At 39.3% G+C, this 17,719-nt stretch overlaps 4 protein-coding genes across 7 annotated transcripts in view; 2 read left to right on the top strand and 2 right to left on the bottom strand.

The window, feature by feature from the left end:
* The window catches only part of LOC130993427 (protein SGT1 homolog), a 77,681-nt gene that overhangs the window by 44,010 nt on the left and 15,952 nt on the right, over positions 1-17,719 (top strand). The window lies entirely within an intron of this gene.
* LOC130993424 (tRNA (cytosine(38)-C(5))-methyltransferase 2) lies at positions 906-6,576 on the bottom strand. Of its 4 annotated transcripts, none has more exons than XM_057918303.1 (13): positions 6,285-6,575; positions 5,986-6,173; positions 5,062-5,194; positions 4,282-4,398; positions 4,102-4,212; positions 3,783-3,876; positions 3,556-3,674; positions 3,123-3,245; positions 2,528-2,837; positions 2,242-2,351; positions 1,649-1,714; positions 1,477-1,541; positions 906-1,152 (listed from the first exon to the last, which is right to left on the bottom strand). In XM_057918303.1, the coding sequence occupies exons 2-13, from the start codon at positions 6,012-6,014 to the stop codon at positions 1,071-1,073; spliced, it is 1,359 nt and encodes a 452-aa protein (XP_057774286.1). In that variant the 5' UTR covers positions 6,015-6,173; positions 6,285-6,575; the 3' UTR covers positions 906-1,070. The 4 variants fall into 4 exon arrangements, with proteins under 4 accessions (XP_057774286.1, XP_057774287.1, XP_057774289.1 ...); XM_057918304.1 differs by having other exon boundaries at positions 5,986-6,052; XM_057918306.1 differs by lacking the exons at positions 5,986-6,173; positions 6,285-6,575 and having other exon boundaries at positions 4,102-4,184.
* LOC130993428 (protein SAR DEFICIENT 4) lies at positions 8,948-10,137 on the top strand. Its single transcript, XM_057918309.1, has one exon. The coding sequence runs from the start codon at positions 9,049-9,051 to the stop codon at positions 10,078-10,080; it is 1,032 nt and encodes a 343-aa protein (XP_057774292.1). The 5' UTR covers positions 8,948-9,048; the 3' UTR covers positions 10,081-10,137.
* LOC130993426 (uncharacterized) lies at positions 12,686-14,640 on the bottom strand. The gene is made up of 2 exons (XM_057918307.1): positions 14,148-14,640; positions 12,686-14,063 (listed from the first exon to the last, which is right to left on the bottom strand). Exons 1-2 carry the CDS (start codon positions 14,238-14,240, stop codon positions 12,867-12,869), a joined length of 1,290 nt encoding a protein of 429 aa, XP_057774290.1. The 5' UTR covers positions 14,241-14,640; the 3' UTR covers positions 12,686-12,866.

Below are 17,719 nucleotides of genomic sequence, written 5' to 3'. Positions count from 1 at the left end.
CAATTCTGACTTGCACCTTGTCAGCTTGCACGCGCTCAATCTCTTGGTTGTCGACTGCCCACCGCTTACATGCAGCAACACCACCAGCTTCTTCACCGCCCCGCACAACAGCATCTCCTCCAACACCTTAACCTTTTAGGCTTATCTGATGATATTAATTGTGTATATATTTATCTATATAATATATATTTAAATTTTATTTATTTATTTTTGAATAATTATTAAAACTCTAGATAATAATTATGATTTTATTTTTGATTAATTTAATATTTGTAAATTTATTTTAAAAGAGAAAAAAGAATGGATCCGGGTCAGGACTCGAGACCCTGTTGGATCTGGACATTTATCTTGTTTTTTGGGACCTAATGGATTTGGACCGGATCCTGACCTAAGTAAAAAAATACGGATATGGATTTGGACCAAGTAGGATTCGATCCAGGTCCACATCTGGAGTTGGTGATGCTGCTGCATGTCGGCGGTAAGCAGTCGACGATCAAGAGATTGAGCGAGTGCGAGCTGACAAAGTGTAAGTTGGAGCCGATGAGTACAGGGGACGGTTAAATTGATGCCGGAGGTGGGTTGCTAAAATTAAAAAAAAAAAAAATTAAGATGCGGATCCACCCCTGAAGTAGAGGGTGCAATTAAACCTAAATGTTAACGAACACTTAATGACATTAGGTCAGAGGGGGGAATTTGCACTATTTTCTCGGAGTTCAGGGGTTTAATTGCACACACAGTGAGTAAGAGGGATTATACGCTATAGGAGCTACTACTTCGGGGGCCAGTCTGCACATTTTCCCTTTTTTCAATAAAACATAACCTAAAGACATTTTCTAGAAAGCGTGATATGACCAATCTGGTTACATTTAAAAGTCGCATCATTTTTCCTCAATTAACAAGCTACAGGAATTCTAGTATACAATTTGGTGGACGTCGTTGACGCGAGCCACGTATGGATAAACTTTTAGAAGCAATGTGCAACGATCTATAAAATTTATTACAAAAGAGAAGCTATTGTTGCTCGATTTGTATCCATACAAATTAGTAGCACACTAGAGATCAAAATAGCACTATGATGATTGCTGAGTAAATAGATAGCGCAATAGTGGTGCCACCACTCCAACACTCAGACTGTTTCCCAGCAACGCGTAACTGCACATAACCATCTCTAGTTAAGAACATGCACATAACCAACAAACAAACCAATAACACAAAAACCAACATATATGATATCCAAAAAATAGATCATATATACTCTCATGCAAAGTTCCAGAGGCCAACTGCCCTAGGATGAAATTATTCACTATATATTATTTTAAAATTCCTAAGCAGTTGGAGAGGCAACACCTGATTTAAGTCACTTCTATATGTCCATAATTCTTTCATTAGGTTCCACATGAGTGAGAAATAGCCTCCTCAAAGATGCCTGCTTTTGCATATTATGTCAAGCAACAATACAAGAAATGTAAGGCGCACCGTTGACGAAGGCTAACATGTTGTGGAAATTGGAACTCCTTCGGAAAAGAGTGGAAATTGGCGACCTGACAGTGACATTGATGAGAAAACACTTGAGAGAACAAAATTGAACAAGTAATAATACAAAAGGAGCTGAAAAACAAACTGATGTATGAGAGTGAAAAATGTGCACCTCCCTGGGCGTAAAGTATCTAAGTTGAAGCTCCTGCAACGAAGGCAATTCAATTTTCTTCTTTCCCTGCATAATATGATAAGTGATATGATTGCTTTAATATTGAAGAAAGAAAATTAATGTCTTTGGCAATATCAGAATCAGGAACACTCAAAAAACAGTGCACAAGTGAGAACTCTTCATGATGAGGAACGTGATCATACCTGCAGAAGTTTTCACAAGGTCAACAAAAGAGTTTTCATCCTCGATTATTTCGCAAGACATAAACATGGATAACCAAGCATCAACATATTTCACTCTTACACATGGAAAATTTAATAGTACAAACTTATGTCGGCATGCATGCATAGGGAAAATTCAAATGAAATCATCATGGATATGCAGTGCAAAAGAATTTGGATTCCATATTCAGATTAATATTCATCTCCAGAAAGTTAATAGTAAGTAAAGGAACATATCAATAATTGACACTCATGGAATATCAGGAATATATAAAGAACAATTCAAAGGCTCTCAGGACCTAAGGTAGGAACTGCTGATATTGTATGTGCTTATATCTAAATAGATATATTGCAATAAAAATTGGTGTGTACCTGTAGCTGACTTGCGGGACAGGTAGCCAAAACGGAACCAGTCCCCTTCACGTATCGAAAGTAACTTTTGGTGAAGCAACAACAACGTCTTGATTCGGGGAAAACAATATCTAAATCAATCATTGAACCAATTTAATGGTATAAGAGTTACAGAAACAGAAACAGAAATAAATGTGAACAAAATGGTAAAGAAGTAGACCAATTTAGTGGTATAAGAGTTACAAAAACAAAAGTAAATGTGAACAAAATGGTAAAGAAGTATCAAGGCTGGAAAAGGTGAGCATACCCATGGCACTCCCCCATCTTTCTATCTGGCTAGATGGAACTAAAAACAGTTTTGAAGGGTCAGCAGCAAGTTCACTTTCTTCTTCAGTATCCTCAGATATTTTAGTTAAGCTCGATTCTAAAATAACTTCACTTGATTCCAAAAAATCACATATAGGTAGAGTAGTTTCAAGTAATTTATTCCAATATGTATGTGATTCAGCATCTTCACTTGTCACCATGCTTTCCTCATACCCAAGTATAGGGCGTGGGCACCAAAGAAGCGCATTATTGAACTGTGCCTTCTGGAAATATATAGGTTTCCGCTTTGCCTGTAGTTCACAATGGATTAGAAACATATATCAAACAACCAATAAGAGTAAAGAAAGCCGAATAAATATATAGAGTACTTTCTCTATTCAAGCTGCAGATTCTATGTATAACTGCGTTAAGATTCCATATCACGTGCTAGGTACAAACTTTACAGGCAGATGCATAATGAAGAGATGGAGAGAATGCATGTGAATGCACTGGATATACAAAAGTAAATGGACAAACATAAATTATGTGGGTGTATATACTGGGGAGTGGGGATAGAGAGAGAGAGAGAGGTGGACCAGGCAAAAATAGCGAGGCCGAGAATACGGCACACCAAATTGCAAAGGACTTAGAATGAATTCTTGTGTGTCAAAATGATTTTCTCTCAACATGGTGATCATCTTTTCATGTGTATCAGATGTCTGCAAAAGGAAATAGAAACAAGATACAAAATGAATAGAGAGAAAGTATATATGAATGACTTGTTAAACAAAAATAATAGTAAGATCATGGGTTTTAATAAAAAACTTATACAATATGTCTCCTCGAAAAAGAAACAAAAAGGCATAGGAAAATAAAAAGAAAAACCTACATCCACATACAACTCCAAACCAAAACAAATTTCTTGAAAAAATTGCAACTAAGAAGTTGTCATTTTATAAGAAAGGTGGTTCAACAAATTCAATACTAAAATATTTTTTACTTAATGAAAGACATACATAAACCACAAACCTCAAATCCAACAACATTCTCCACAAATAGCATCACTGGGGGTCGTGAACATTGTGGTATTAGTTCAAGAATCTTCAAAAATGAAGAAGCTCTAGCGTCATTTGAACCCTTCTGGAGACCTTAATAAACAATATTTTAAGAAGCTATAACAACACTGTCAACACAAGTAGATATGCTCATACAATCTGCATAGCACAGAAAAATTTAATGAACGAGAAATCAACCACCTTGTCGTGTGTAAGGTTGGCAAGGAGGAGACAAAAGCCATGCATCAGCCCCATATCTGTCGAGGTTAACAGCACTCAAGGTCTGAATATTTCCCTACAAGCACACCAAAATAAACGTCCAACACCACAAGCGAATATTAGCATGAATTAATATCAAATTCACACACACACACACACACACACCAACCTAAATCATCTAATGCAAAAACATCTCTAACTAATTATCATACTGAAAATACAAAACTAGCAAACTAAATGAATCACTACATGCATGAATAGCATATATAAACTCACATTTCAGCTAATCTTAAGATGCTACCTGATACGGACGGTGGCCGAAATTGTGCTCGTAAACATCATTTGCAACGTCATTGATGTCAAATGCTTCGATTACCACAGCATCTACGCCCGCCTCCATCAATGAATATCGCTACCACAATCGAAATCAAAATTAAGCACAAAAGGAGTTCCAATTAAACATGACAATAAACAAGCATACCAATCCACCTATGCCACTGTAGAATTCGAGTACGCGCCATGGCTTCTCTGTCTCTCTATTTAAACCCTCCATTTCTGTTGGCAGGGGTTTTGGGCGTTGAGCGCTATTGTGCGATTCCTGCAGTTGGTGAAGTTTGAACCAAATTTGTGAATTTCTTTTTTCTTTGTTCTTTTTTATAAGTTGTGAATTTTGAATTTTCTTTGAAGTAGAAATGTGAAATGCGTAGTTATGGGCCGGTTCAATTGCTTCTTTGGCCTTCGACAATAATATCACTTATTTATGGGCTAAAATGATCCAAATAGTAATGTTTTTAAGAGTAAGTTCTCAATTGATGGACTAACTTTTGAGCTATTTTAACAGGACTTTTAAAATATCATAATAATATTACCGTTTTTGCATTGTTCTAAAATATATATCTTCCAAAAAAAATTCACTCGAGAGTTGACTTAGCATATCTCTTGAGAGTCAACGACCATTGAGAGAAAGAGACACGAGGCAGGTAAAGCTTGACCATTGAGGATGAAGAAGGTAAAAAAAGTATATATATTTTTTTTATTATTGCTATTTCGATGAACCATAATATCTACAGCTTGCAATATTTCTGCAACCCATTTAATATAGCAGCACACACTTTACATGACGTGTTACTAGAAGGCGTGCACCTAAAATAGAGGTAATCTAACTGAATCACTTAAAATTTTCATGTAATTCAAGAAGACACAAATAACAGAAGTCCTACGCTCATGATCTAACAAATAGACTACATAAAGCAAGACTTACCCTGAATGAAGGTTGGAAGTCAGCCGGAGCTCCACCTTTTTCCCCACCAAATTCACCAGGTGGTCCTCTTGGTCCACCACGGTATCTATCCTGATCACCAAAGGGTCTGTCACCATCAAATATTGGAGGTCCACTGTGCCATTACATCGGAAAGAATACATCATTAACAGGCCAAAATAACATTTTGAGTCTTGAAACAAGTGACAAAGGCAAATGACACAAAGGAGTTTTGTAATCTGTTCAAAATCAACAGATATGTTTTCAAAGTACAACTTGAGACCTAAAATACAACTGGGTAGGATCTTAGTTAGAAGTTGACAAAATTAATAAGCTTATAAGTTATAACATCAATTCAAAATGAAAAATTACTCAACCAGACATTGTAGTTTGTCAGTTGACAGAATTGGAATTTAGCTTTTATTACAGGGGCAAGTTTTTTATAATTATATTAAATTTATTTCATATCTGATCCTTCAAATTACAGCTTAGCTTTAACTACCTTATCATTGGTTCACTAAAATAGGATACATCATCATCTTATAAGCCCCAACACACCCTATATATTGCGGGAGAGCTTCTTAAAAATAAGCTTCACCAAGCACACTCAACAAAATGGAAACCTAATATGTCATCCTATCAAGAATGACATAAATGGCCATTTTAATATACTAAACTTCTTTTAGCAGTGACACGAGATTTCACACCTTAAGCAAGAACAATGACCAGTTACATTACACGTGAAATCCAAATACAACAACTAAACCAAAAAAAAAAGAATAAAACCACACATATACTATCATCCCTAAAAACAGACATAATTAACAAGCCAAATAGTGTTCCATTTCACATACTAGTGTTCCATATTACCAGCGGATTTCGTAAAACATAAATTTCTGAGAGTTAAAAGTGAAGAGTGTTTATTACCGAGGGCAATCGCCAGGGGGGGCATCCATGGGTCGGCCGAGGGGCTTGAGTGTGGCGGTGACGATCTCTGATGGAAGGTTGAGGTATGAGTGAGGTTGATGAGATGGATTGTAAGCCCAAAGATATTTATATGCGTATATGAGGGCCGCGGCTAATAATAGGTCCCATAAATTTCGGCCTATTATAAACTAAAAAGCCCAAATATATTTGACTATATTTCAATTCTTGACTAAAGCATTTATCATTTCCTGTAAGAACATTAGAAGAAGAAAGCTTCAATAGCAATGTCGAGTGTTTACCTGAGAAGAGGAAGAGCAGGGGTCGGAGTTGGCGCAGTGTCGGTGAACTGGAGAGGAGCGGCGGTGGCTGGAAGAGCAGCGACAGTGGACTGGATGGTCGGCGTCACCGCGTCGTCGAGCATCAGGACCACGGCACGGATTCTGGGTGGGGGAGGGGGAGCGGCTTACCGGAGGTGGACTGGAGACGAACGGCGTCAGCGGTGGTGGACTGGACGAGATGAGCGGCGCCAGGCAGAAATCTCAATAGCTTTAGGAATTAGGATACGTTGAATGACATTAGATTTAAGATTGAATAGAAATCAAAACTAAAAATAAGTATATATTTACATATCTCCGGGTCAACGGGTCGGATCCAGATCTTAAATCTATTACTCGAAATCTAGATCCGACAATTTAAAGAGTCCGATCCAGATTCGTCGAATCCAATTTTTATAAAGTTTAAGTCCGAAAAAAAAGATTTGAATCCACATATTTGAACCGAGTCCCGAATCCATTGTTATCCCTATTTCAGAACATACGATAGTTTGATCGACAATCCTTCTTTCTTGAGTATTGACGACCATATTTAAAAGACAAATAGTTGGCTGTAGGAAAATTCCAACCAAGATATGCAGCTAGGGATGGCAATTTACCAGCGGGTAATGGATACACGCGAAAACCCGAGCCTATTAGGGTGGGTTTGAGAGGCATTTGATATCTACGGATAGTTTCGTGGTTGCAATTCACTATCCATTTAGTTCGTGAGTATGGGTTTGGATACTTATTATCCATACCCGCAAAATTCGTTTACCCGCGAAAAGTATCCGCGAAAATATCCGTTAATTACCCGTGAAATACTCGTCAATTACCCGTTAAATTTGTTATAAATTTATAATTAAATTTTATTTCGTGGGTATCCAATAGATAGTGGGTGGTGGATATCCGACGGATAGTGGGTGACAGCCTGACAGGTATTCGACGGATAGCGGGTGGTGGATACTCGATGGATAGCGGGTATTCGCCGATGGCGGGTTTGGATACCATTTGATATCCATGGATAGTTTCGTGGTTAAAAATCACTATCCATTTAGTTCATGGGTATGAGTCACTATCCATACCCGTCGTATCCGATTGCCATCCCTAGATGTAGCCAATTCTCCAGCAGCTATTCATTTAAAACAACAAAATAAATAGCCAACAAAATCAACACAACAATGTAAACGAAAATCATACCACATTGGATGGAAAAATTAAACATAGCATCTTAAAAAAGATAATTGTTCAATATTCAATCTAAAATCAAAACGAGAGCAAAAATAAACATCTAAGATATATGTCTCAATATATGAAGCTCCTTGAAAAAAAAAAAGGGATTAATAGCCGAAAAATACACGAACTTTCATCGAATTTGCATATTGCACATTACTTTCAAAAATAGCTCCAGAATACACCACCTTTTAATTTAATTGCAAATTGCACATTACTTTCAAAAATAGCTCCAGAATACACCACCTTTTAATTTAATTGCAAATTGCACACGGTGAAAATTCTGACAGCTCTTAAGTTTGACCGACGATGACGTGGATAGTATTTAACATTACATGGCATTACTCGTGGCTTTTTTTACATGCTGGCAAGCCACGTGGGCAAAACGACGTCGTTTTGTCCAAAAATTAAATTATCTTCCTAATATATATATATATATATATATATATATATATATGAAAAACAGATGGCTCCCTTTCTGCTCTCTCTCTATACAGATGGCCCGCTGGGAGGCGCCACCTCCTTCTTCCTCACCGGCGTTGCTGGCTTTCCAAGAACCACCTTGTTGCTTCTCCCTTCTCTCGCCTCTCATCCTCCCTCTGTAACACACGCACAAATCAAACACTACAGCCGCACACACCCTAGATCCCTGAATCCACCACCTCTTTCCCTTGATTTCCGGTGACAGCTCTGCAACCTCCACCCTTCCAGATCTGGAGCCGCCACCTGCTTCTCTGGCGAGGAACACCTCTCCGACATCAACCCCTTCCAGATCTGAACGCCTCCCCTTTTCACCTCCACTCAACCGCCACCTCCACCATCCATTCCTCATCGGCACCGGTGGTGGTGGTGGTTGGGAATGAGAAAACGAGGGCACCACCACCACCTTCGCCACCAATACCCTAGATCTCCAAATTGTGGCCTCCTGCCCGTCGATTCCCGACGACCGCACATCCGGAAGGCAGCCGCCGCCGAGCCCAGCCCAAAGCCCCCTTCCTTGATTTGAAGAGCTTTTAGTTGGGGTCCAAGAAAGAGAGAAAAATATGTGGAGAAATCAAAAGTTTAGTGGACTCCGTTTTTCAGTTTTAGGTTAAATAAATGTCTGTTATAGTGGATTTGATCAAAATTTTGATGGATTGGTGGGTTGTGGGACATGGAGTGGGACACAATTTGTGGTACACTGAATCTCATCCGACTATATTATGGCTAACACTTTTTTTTTTTTTTTTTTGATCGGGCAAAGTCATGTTAGATGTTAGTAGTTAGTTCTCCATCCACTCCAAGAACCACCTTATCTCTCCATTCACCAAATCCACCTTATATCTCCAATCTCCAATTCGCTCCCAAGAGGGATCGAACCCGGGTCACTTCACTTAAGTGAGGACCTGGTGGCCAGTGGGCTAAGCCCCTGGTTGGCTAACACTTGATTTATGTTAGAATAAGAATCGGGTCGGCAGACTTTGTAAATTCTAATCGAATCGCAATCCACCATTTCAACTTAAGCTTCCCTTCTCCTCCCATGGCGGCGGCGACCAACCTAGATCAAGTCAACCCAGCCGCCACAGCCGCAGCACCACCCGTCTTCATCTCCACCGCCACCCTACAGTCCCTCATCACCCACAAATCCCTCATCGGCCACCTCGAATCCACCCTCCCGCCGCTCTCCGCCGCCATCCACTCCCCCCTCCGCCACGCCCACCAAATCACCCCCAATTCATCCTTCCTCCTCATGCCGTCCTGGTCCACCTCGCCACTCCTCCCTTACATCGGCACCAAGCTCGTCACCCACAATTCCAGCAACTCCGCCCTAAACCTACCCGGAGTCCACGCAATTTTCGTGCTCTTCAATTCCCTCACCGGCCAGCCACTCGCATCGATGGACGCCACCGCCCTCACCCTCTACCGCACCGCCTGCGTCTCCGCTCTCGCGTCGTCGTATCTATCGAGAGAAGACGCCGAGATTCTCGTCATGGTTGGCGCCGGATCGCTGGCTCCGCACTTAATCAAGGCTCATTTGGCCGTCCGATCCAAATTAAAGAGGGTCATAGTGTGGAATCGAACGGTTGAAAAGGCGAGAAATCTGGTCGATCGATTGAAGGAAGAGAGTGGTTTCGAAGGGGTGTGCTTTGAGGCTGATGAGTGCTTAACGGCGGCGGTGAGGATGGGCGATGTGATAAGCTGCGCGACGAATTCGGAAGTGGCGTTGGTGAAGGGGGCGGAGCTGAAGGCGGGGGCGCATCTGGATCTGGTGGGGTCGTTCACACCGCGGATGAAGGAGTGCGATGACGAGGCGATGAGGAGGGGGCGAGTGTTCGTGGATAATGAGATGGCGGCGGTGGAGGCCGGGGAATTGGTGGGGGCGTTGGAGAGGGGGGTGGTTATTGTGGGGGGATTGGTGGAGTTGATCAAGCGAGACATAGTTGGGCGGAGGAGTGAGGATGAGATTACTGTGTTTAAATCGGTTGGCTCCGCTATTGTGGATTTGTTGAGCGCGCAGATGGTTTATCAGAGTTATGTCCATACTGTCTCACCTTCCATATCCATTGTGTAAAGTGTTCTACATGTAATTCAATAACTTCGAATTTCGAATCAAATATCATGATTTTAAGTTCGTGTCTCATAATTAATTGAATCAAAAAAAGTAGGAGTATGTATTTATATTCTAATTACTTATAAAATACTCCCCCGTCCCAATAATCTTGTTTCACTTTTCTTTTTGGTTTGTTCCAATAATCTTGTCTCATTTCTTTTAAATATAAAAAATTCGAAACGATTATTCAATCCAATCAAATCAAATTTATTTGAGACATATACATGCCTTGGTATAAGTTGGGCCAAATAAGAAAGGGCTAAAGGCCGCTAAATCCTATAATTATTTTGGTTTTCGCGTTTTGCATCGTTTTCAGAAAATCTGTCTCAATATATTATAACTAATCCTATTGTCGCGATTTGCATCATACGAAGTTTTCCGACAAAATTGAAGCTGACTTGGCAGCCGGACTAATCTACGTGGCATAGAATTCCGATAGGCAACGCGGCGTCGTTTTGCCTCACGTTTATTTCATTTTATTACTATCAAAACGTCGTCGTTTTTGGTCTTTTCAGAATTTACATCCCTAATCTTATAACTAGGGTTCCGTTGGATTGAACCTCACCATCAACGGAGCTTTCTCAAAAGAAGAGGAGGACGTCGGCGTGCATCCGACGGACCTCAGAAACAGCAAGCATCGCCGGATTTGAGAGGAAGGCAACGACGGGTTCCCTTCCCCTCTTCTCCAATTGATTGTGAGAGAGAGGCGACTTGAGACAGAGAGGGAGAAGAAGCCACAACGGTGGCGGCGGCGACCCCTAAATTGGAAGAATTAGGGCTTGCCCCTCTGCCTTGAGCGTGGGTATTAGGAGAGGTCGTTGGGCAAGGATGTGGCGCCGACATTCGTTGGAGAAGAAGACACAACGGTGGCATCGGCAACCCCCTAAATTGGAAGAATTAGGGCTTGCCCCTTTGCCTTGAGCCGTTGAGCCTGGGTATTCGGAGAGGTTGTTGGGCAAGGTTGGGCAAGGATGTGGTGCCGACAGCAGTCGACGACCGCCGGATTCAAGAGGCGGGCGCAAGCAGCGGAACTCGCGAGAAAGAGGGAAGTGGGTCGTGCGTATTTGAGAAATTAACAGTGTGAGTTGAGACTCAACAGGGGATTTGAAATTGAGAAAAGAGATTGATGGGTGGCAGTACAACCTCGCCGACCCTCAGCAGCGGCGCCGCTGCCAGAATTTCAAGGGAGGTGGCGGAGCTTCTAAAATTTTACCGTCGTTTTGTGCAATGCAAAACGACGTCGTTTCACTACACGTCATTAAAAAAAATAATAATAATAACAGGTAGTTGCCATGTAGATGATAATCAACCTTGTCAGCAAATAAAATGCCACATAGATTAAGTTATGTTGTCGGAAAACTTCGCCGGATGCAAATCGCGATTGGAGGATTAGTTGTGATATACTGAGGCAGATTTTCTGAAAACGATGCAAAACGCGAAAACCAAAATAGTTATAGGATTTATAGGCCATTAACACAATAAGAAAAAATATATGTATATATAAAAGGTTAATTGCCTATAAATACACGAGTTATATCCAAATTTTGATTTTTAATAAATTTTCTATTTTTTGAAATTTGACGTGATTCGAAAGTTTGTTGACCAATGGTCCAATACCTTGATTATCTGAATTTCCATGGACAATCCGAATGTAACGTTGGAAAATCTTGACGTTAATTTTTAATGGTACTTATACTGACGTTAGCTTTTAATAGTATTTATATTGTTGGTTTTTTGTCACGGGAAATGATCGAAAAAAAGAAAAAAATATAGAGTTTCATGACATCAACTTTCATGCTATTTTTTTTTTTTACCATTTTTTATTATCAAAATCCGACAATACAAGTATCATTAGAAAGATAATGTCAAGAGTTTTTCAACAATATCTCAGATTGCCCATCGAAATTCAAAGAATCAAGTTATTAGTCGACGAACTTTCGACTCTGATCAAATTCTAAAAAAATAAAAATTTATATATATTTTGACAAAAAAAAATGTGGCAAAAAAATCAAAATTTGTGTCTAGTTCATATATTTACAGGTAGTTTTTTTTTTAAATTGTTACAACCAAAGAAAGGAAAAAACCCACTCACACTCTAGCTCCTAGGGTGACTCGAACCCCCGACCTATTGGTTGGAGGGGAAGCGTCTTACCAACAGACTGCGCTTCATCGTCGTATATTTACAGGTAGTTAATCCTATATAAAAAGACATTTTATCAAACATATTAGCATTTGCCCATTTGTAGAAATACATATATAGACACATAATGCAAGCATGAATGGATATGTTGAAATTTCTACCAAATGCAAGCATGCCGCTACAAATTAGTGTTTGAAGTAAAACTGAGAAGAGCTAATTCTTCCCAAAAACAAAGACACACATATTTGTATTTTTCACATGAGCGATTAACTTCAAAGTTAGGACCTACGAAGGGTCTTGCGTGCTTCCTCCATGAGCCACTATTCAACAAAGACCTGAACATGAAAGGGAAGTTGTTCACCTTGTTATTCCACTTCTTCATCTACTAATATACTATGTCTTTATATTATCTTTGTTCCATAGAAATAAAGTAAATCTGCATTGTAGTTATGATAAATAAAAAACAAAATACTCATATAACACCATATTCTAAATGCTTAAGCAGTAACAGTTTCACTACATAGTCACACTGTCTAATGAAAAGCCTAATTACATCTCTCTCTCTCTCTCCACTCTGCCAGAGAAAGAACAAGAAAACCAGCATAGCCTAACAACCAAGTTTCTCTTCTGTTTCAACCACAAGTTTGCAGGATTCATCATCAACACTTTCTGTTGCAGCAGACTTATCTGCTTCAATTGAATCATTGGCATTACTATATCTATCATCATCTTTATCAATCATCTTCATCCCTTCATCTTCAATTTGTAATCTCCCTTCCACGCAACATCTCTCTCTAGTTTCTACTGCTTCAAATCCACCACTAACCTCAGACCTATCTCCTTCACCATTCTCCCCTGTTGAATGTGTATAGCTCTCTCTCTCATTTTCAGACTCATTCTCAACAACCTCCTCCTCGCCAGTGTCATCTACTCGCCCTCCCCGCCTTTCTAGCAACAGCAACCTCCTCCTCAGATCCCCCAACTCCCCCTCCATCAAGAACAGCCTCTCCTTGAGATTCAAGTTCTCCTCCTCAAGTTGTGCTATGTGACTATCCTGATCATCCACCCGATTTTCCAATGCATTGTGATGCGTCATAGCATTGCCACTGTTTGGATCATAGATCATCTCAAACCTACTCAAATCATGGTCCAGCCTCCTCTCCACCTCGACATGCTCCTCAACATCGCTCTCACTTGACTCGCCCTCATCTTCCTCCTCGTCTTCTTGCCCGAGAGATCTCAGCCTTATCAGCCCCTTCATCGACCCATAACCATCCACCCCCCACTCTTCCTTGGCCATGTTCCCCAAAACTTCAGTAGAAGGGGACAAGATTGGCGTCGGCAACACAGACGGGGTCACTGGGAATGGAGAAACCACCGATGTTATCCCACCACTTTTCTTCGCTCTAATCAGAAAGGATGTGGTGTTCCTAGGTGCAAATGGGGCAGACCTACCACCATTACCACCCATATTCGTACTCATGTTCTTGTTGAACTTCTTTTTTGGGAAAGTTTTCCTCGCCCTCACCCGATTCTGATGTTGCAGTTCATTCAATGTCGGAGGGTTATAGTTCCTAAAATTCAAATTCCCACCACCAATTCCACCAACTAAAGATTGCTGCTGCTGCTCTATTCTCCGTTTATCGATCGGCTTATTTACCCTTTTGCCATTCCAATTACGACGAGGACCTAACGACTTATTGAAGGCTGCACGCGGAGGTTTCATGGCGTCCGAGCTCATATTAGGGTTTTGAAACTGCTGCTGAGGCCCCCACATTCCGTAGCTCCGATTCATCGGAGCCATCTGAGGCCGAAAATTAATCGAATCAGTTTGTTGTGACATTACTGGAAAACGGGCGAAGGGTTTATACTGGTTGAATTTGGTTACCTGAGGATTCATTTGACCCGCATTCAACAGACTCTGATTCATGTTCATCAGTTGCTGCTGCTGTTGGTTCATCAATGCTCCTTGTTCGTTCATTACAGTCGATCGATGCGACTTTTTCTCAATAAATTACAAGTAAAAGAGGGGAAGAATTAAAAGAAGAAAAGAAAACCAGAAACTAGAATCTCGATCGAAATACCCCTTGAAAAAAAGAATCTCGATCAAAATAGATCTATTACGCGACCGATTTCAGAATCCTCCACAGAAAAGATTAAAAAAAAAAAATGGAAAACGGAAACCCTAGAAATAGAGGAATCACTACACAAAGAAGATTTTTCAGAGATTTTTGTGTTCGTGAAGCTTGAAATTCAGTAACAGATTTTGGATTTTGCAGAGACGTAATCGATTAAGCGTATTCCAAACACGTCAATCTCCAAGAAATATCTCTCCAAAAGACTCCAGCTTCACGTTTATGAATTTTGGGAATTTTATGGAGATAATGATGAGATGTCTGGAACTATTTATACGGGTGTGGGAAGGCAGCCAACGGTTGGAGATCTGTCCGATGTATTCACGGCTGAGATTAAAGATGCGTATCAAATTTGACTGGCTGAGAGACGGTAATTATTAATTAAGGAGTATTTTTTTTTTCTTAATGTGTCAAAATAGGAGTAATTTCGAGATTGACTGAACATCGATCTACGAAGATTGTAGGCACTAAAAAAGGTATTGATCTACAAATACTTCAACTTTTTTTATTTTTTTATTTTGTATCATAATTTTAAAATTTATTATATAAATATTTAAATTTATATTCTTTTTTATTTTGCACTTGATGAATTTTTACTTTTAAATCATTGCTGACATGACAATCAAATTGACATTTCAAACTTTATAATTACATGTTCTAAATTCCATTTCCACATCGACAACAGATTTATCTGCTTCATTATGCATTCATTCACAATTAATATTTGCAAAAAGCACAATTATCTAACACATTCTCTTTTTCTACTTTATACATATCTCGCTACTATTTATTAAAATTAGTGCCTCAAACCACACTATAATTTACGTGAATGGAGGGCTTCCTAATTGTAGTTCAAATCCTTAATTTATTTCTATAAATAGAATGGGTCATTTGGAGTGGGACAACCCAAAATGGCAAATCGGACATTTAGAGTGGGACGAAGGGAGTATATACTATATTTATTTTCTTTATATATTTGTGTATTAATTATTCTTACATGTAAATTTTATATATTTACACATGGTGCATCACACTATTACAACACTAGTATTTATGAGATGTCGTCTTTTGAGCTCTAAAAGATGATATGATATTATAGAGTTCAGTTGAGATGATGTTTAGATAGTATATGTGGTCTTAATTAATCCTTAGTGGGAATTATCACATATGACCATTTTTCATAAAAACACAAGTTATATAGCCTCACTTTATAATATATAAGTTAGACAACCATTGTTAATTTAAAAGACTAGAGTTCCCTTTGACTTTTTAATACTTTTATTTCATATTTTATATTTTATTTTTATTTAAACTTTATATGTACATAAAACAATTGAATATCAATTTTTTTTATGAATTAGACTTCACGTATACGCAGTGCAACAAAGGGTTTCAACTGCAGAAATCTTCACGTCTTTTTGCACTTCGCGTCGCCGCGCCAGCCGCCCCACCGCCAGTGTCCACTCCAGTCGCCGTCAGCAGCAACCGCGTCGTCGTTCAACAGCAGTAGTCGCGGCAAAGCAGCAGCCACCAAACGCGGTCGTCCGCATCGCCGCCAGCAACAGCAGTCACGCCACCGATCGCCGCCGTCCGCGTTACTCATCGCCGCCGTCCAGTCGTCCACATCTCTCTGTAACTTGGGTCTCTCTCCCTCTCTATGTTTCAATTCTTCTCTCTCTCTCTCTCTTTCTCTCTTTCTCCACCAACCCATGAATCATCATTAGTGTTCATCTACGAAAAATAGCTAAATGAAGCTATATTTTTCGTAGGGAACAAATTACTTTTTAGATACATACTTGATTGAGTGAAAGTAACATAAATGAAGCCACATTTTACTTAATTTTTTGGAAGAGAGTTGTTGGAGCAACATACTCCAAATTCATGCAAAGAAAGAAAAAAGAAAACTATGAAAAAATCTTTCGTTTTTGCTCAAGAAACCGTTCAAATTTGTATAAAATAGAAGCAAATACTCCCTCTTAGTGCACTATTCTCGTAAGAATTTACTAAGGTACGTAAACAATCTCTTTCTTGATAATTCTAGTGGGCAAAATTCGTATAGCCCATTTAAATAAATACTCGCGGTCCAAATAATCAGCCCAGTCCAAAAATTGAGTTAATTCCAATTAATTCGACCCATACGCCGAGTCATTAAAGCCCTATAGCACCAAACCCTAGAAAAGGCAGCGACTTGGAGGAGAAGGCAGGTCAAAGAGACGATCCCGTAAATATCAGAACAAATAGGGTTTCACGGAACACCCGAAAAAACCTAAGCCGTTAAGACACCACAGTATATAAGAAAATCAATTAGGTCACTCGACCCATCCAATCATTCACGCCCTAGCACGATCTCTCCATTTTCTCTCATCTCTCGCTCTAAATCCACCTCCACACTCTCAATCCAGGGGATTCCGGCAACCAGGTCATCCGGGATGACCCGGTGACCCCGGCTGATTGTTGAACACCTCTCTACTCCGCCAACCAGATCGCTCCGATCTAACCATTTATTTACTATATTTCGATTCTTTTCAATACGATTACTTATACTATTATTGACTTGAGCGTCGGAGACCCTTCCATCGACACCCCCACCGGTGTTCCTAGAAGGGCTCTAACGTATTTGTGGTTTCAGGTTGCTAGTGCCCACCGTCCAGGATGACCCTGACATCCTTATCCGTAGTTGTTGGACGTACCCCCAACAATAATATATTGAAAAAACTAGGGTTGTTCTTCAGTACTTGGTCGTGTACTCAATTGAGTTCTTATACTCGATATGAGTCACATGACGAATACATGATTTGTTAATGACAAAAAGGTTCTAGTATTTCATGACATGCAAATACCTTCTCAAAAAAATTAACTTAACATTCATTTTTAATTAATATAAAATTAAATAAATTATTTTATAAATATTAGATAATAAAATTAGTAAATATAAAAAAAAATTAGAATGAAATAAATTTATATTACATATTAATAAAACAAGAATGATATTAATAAAACTAATTTATATGCAACGATTTTAGGCTGATTTCGAAATCTGCCTTCAAGAATGAAATAAATGAAATACTACAAATAAAAAATGTTAGTGGTGGAAGAAGCAAAAAAAAATAGAAATCTGCAAAAAAAAAAAAGAAATGAAAAGCAAAATTAATAAATTAAAAAGCCAAAAAAAAAAAAAATGTACAGTTGACACACTTTTCAATTGTAATTCAAGGGATGCATTTCCGCATCCCCTCTCTCCTCTCTCCTTGTCTTACTACTTTACTTTACCACCCCACAATGGTAATATGTGAAGATGCATCTCCTTTGCAACTCTGCATTGGAG

This window comes from Salvia miltiorrhiza, chromosome 7 (genome assembly GCF_028751815.1).
Source record: "Salvia miltiorrhiza cultivar Shanhuang (shh) chromosome 7, IMPLAD_Smil_shh, whole genome shotgun sequence".
Classification (NCBI taxonomy): Eukaryota; Viridiplantae; Streptophyta; class Magnoliopsida; order Lamiales; family Lamiaceae; genus Salvia; species Salvia miltiorrhiza.
Note: the sequence above shows the minus strand (reverse complement) of the source record. Positions and strands in the feature narration are given on the sequence as shown.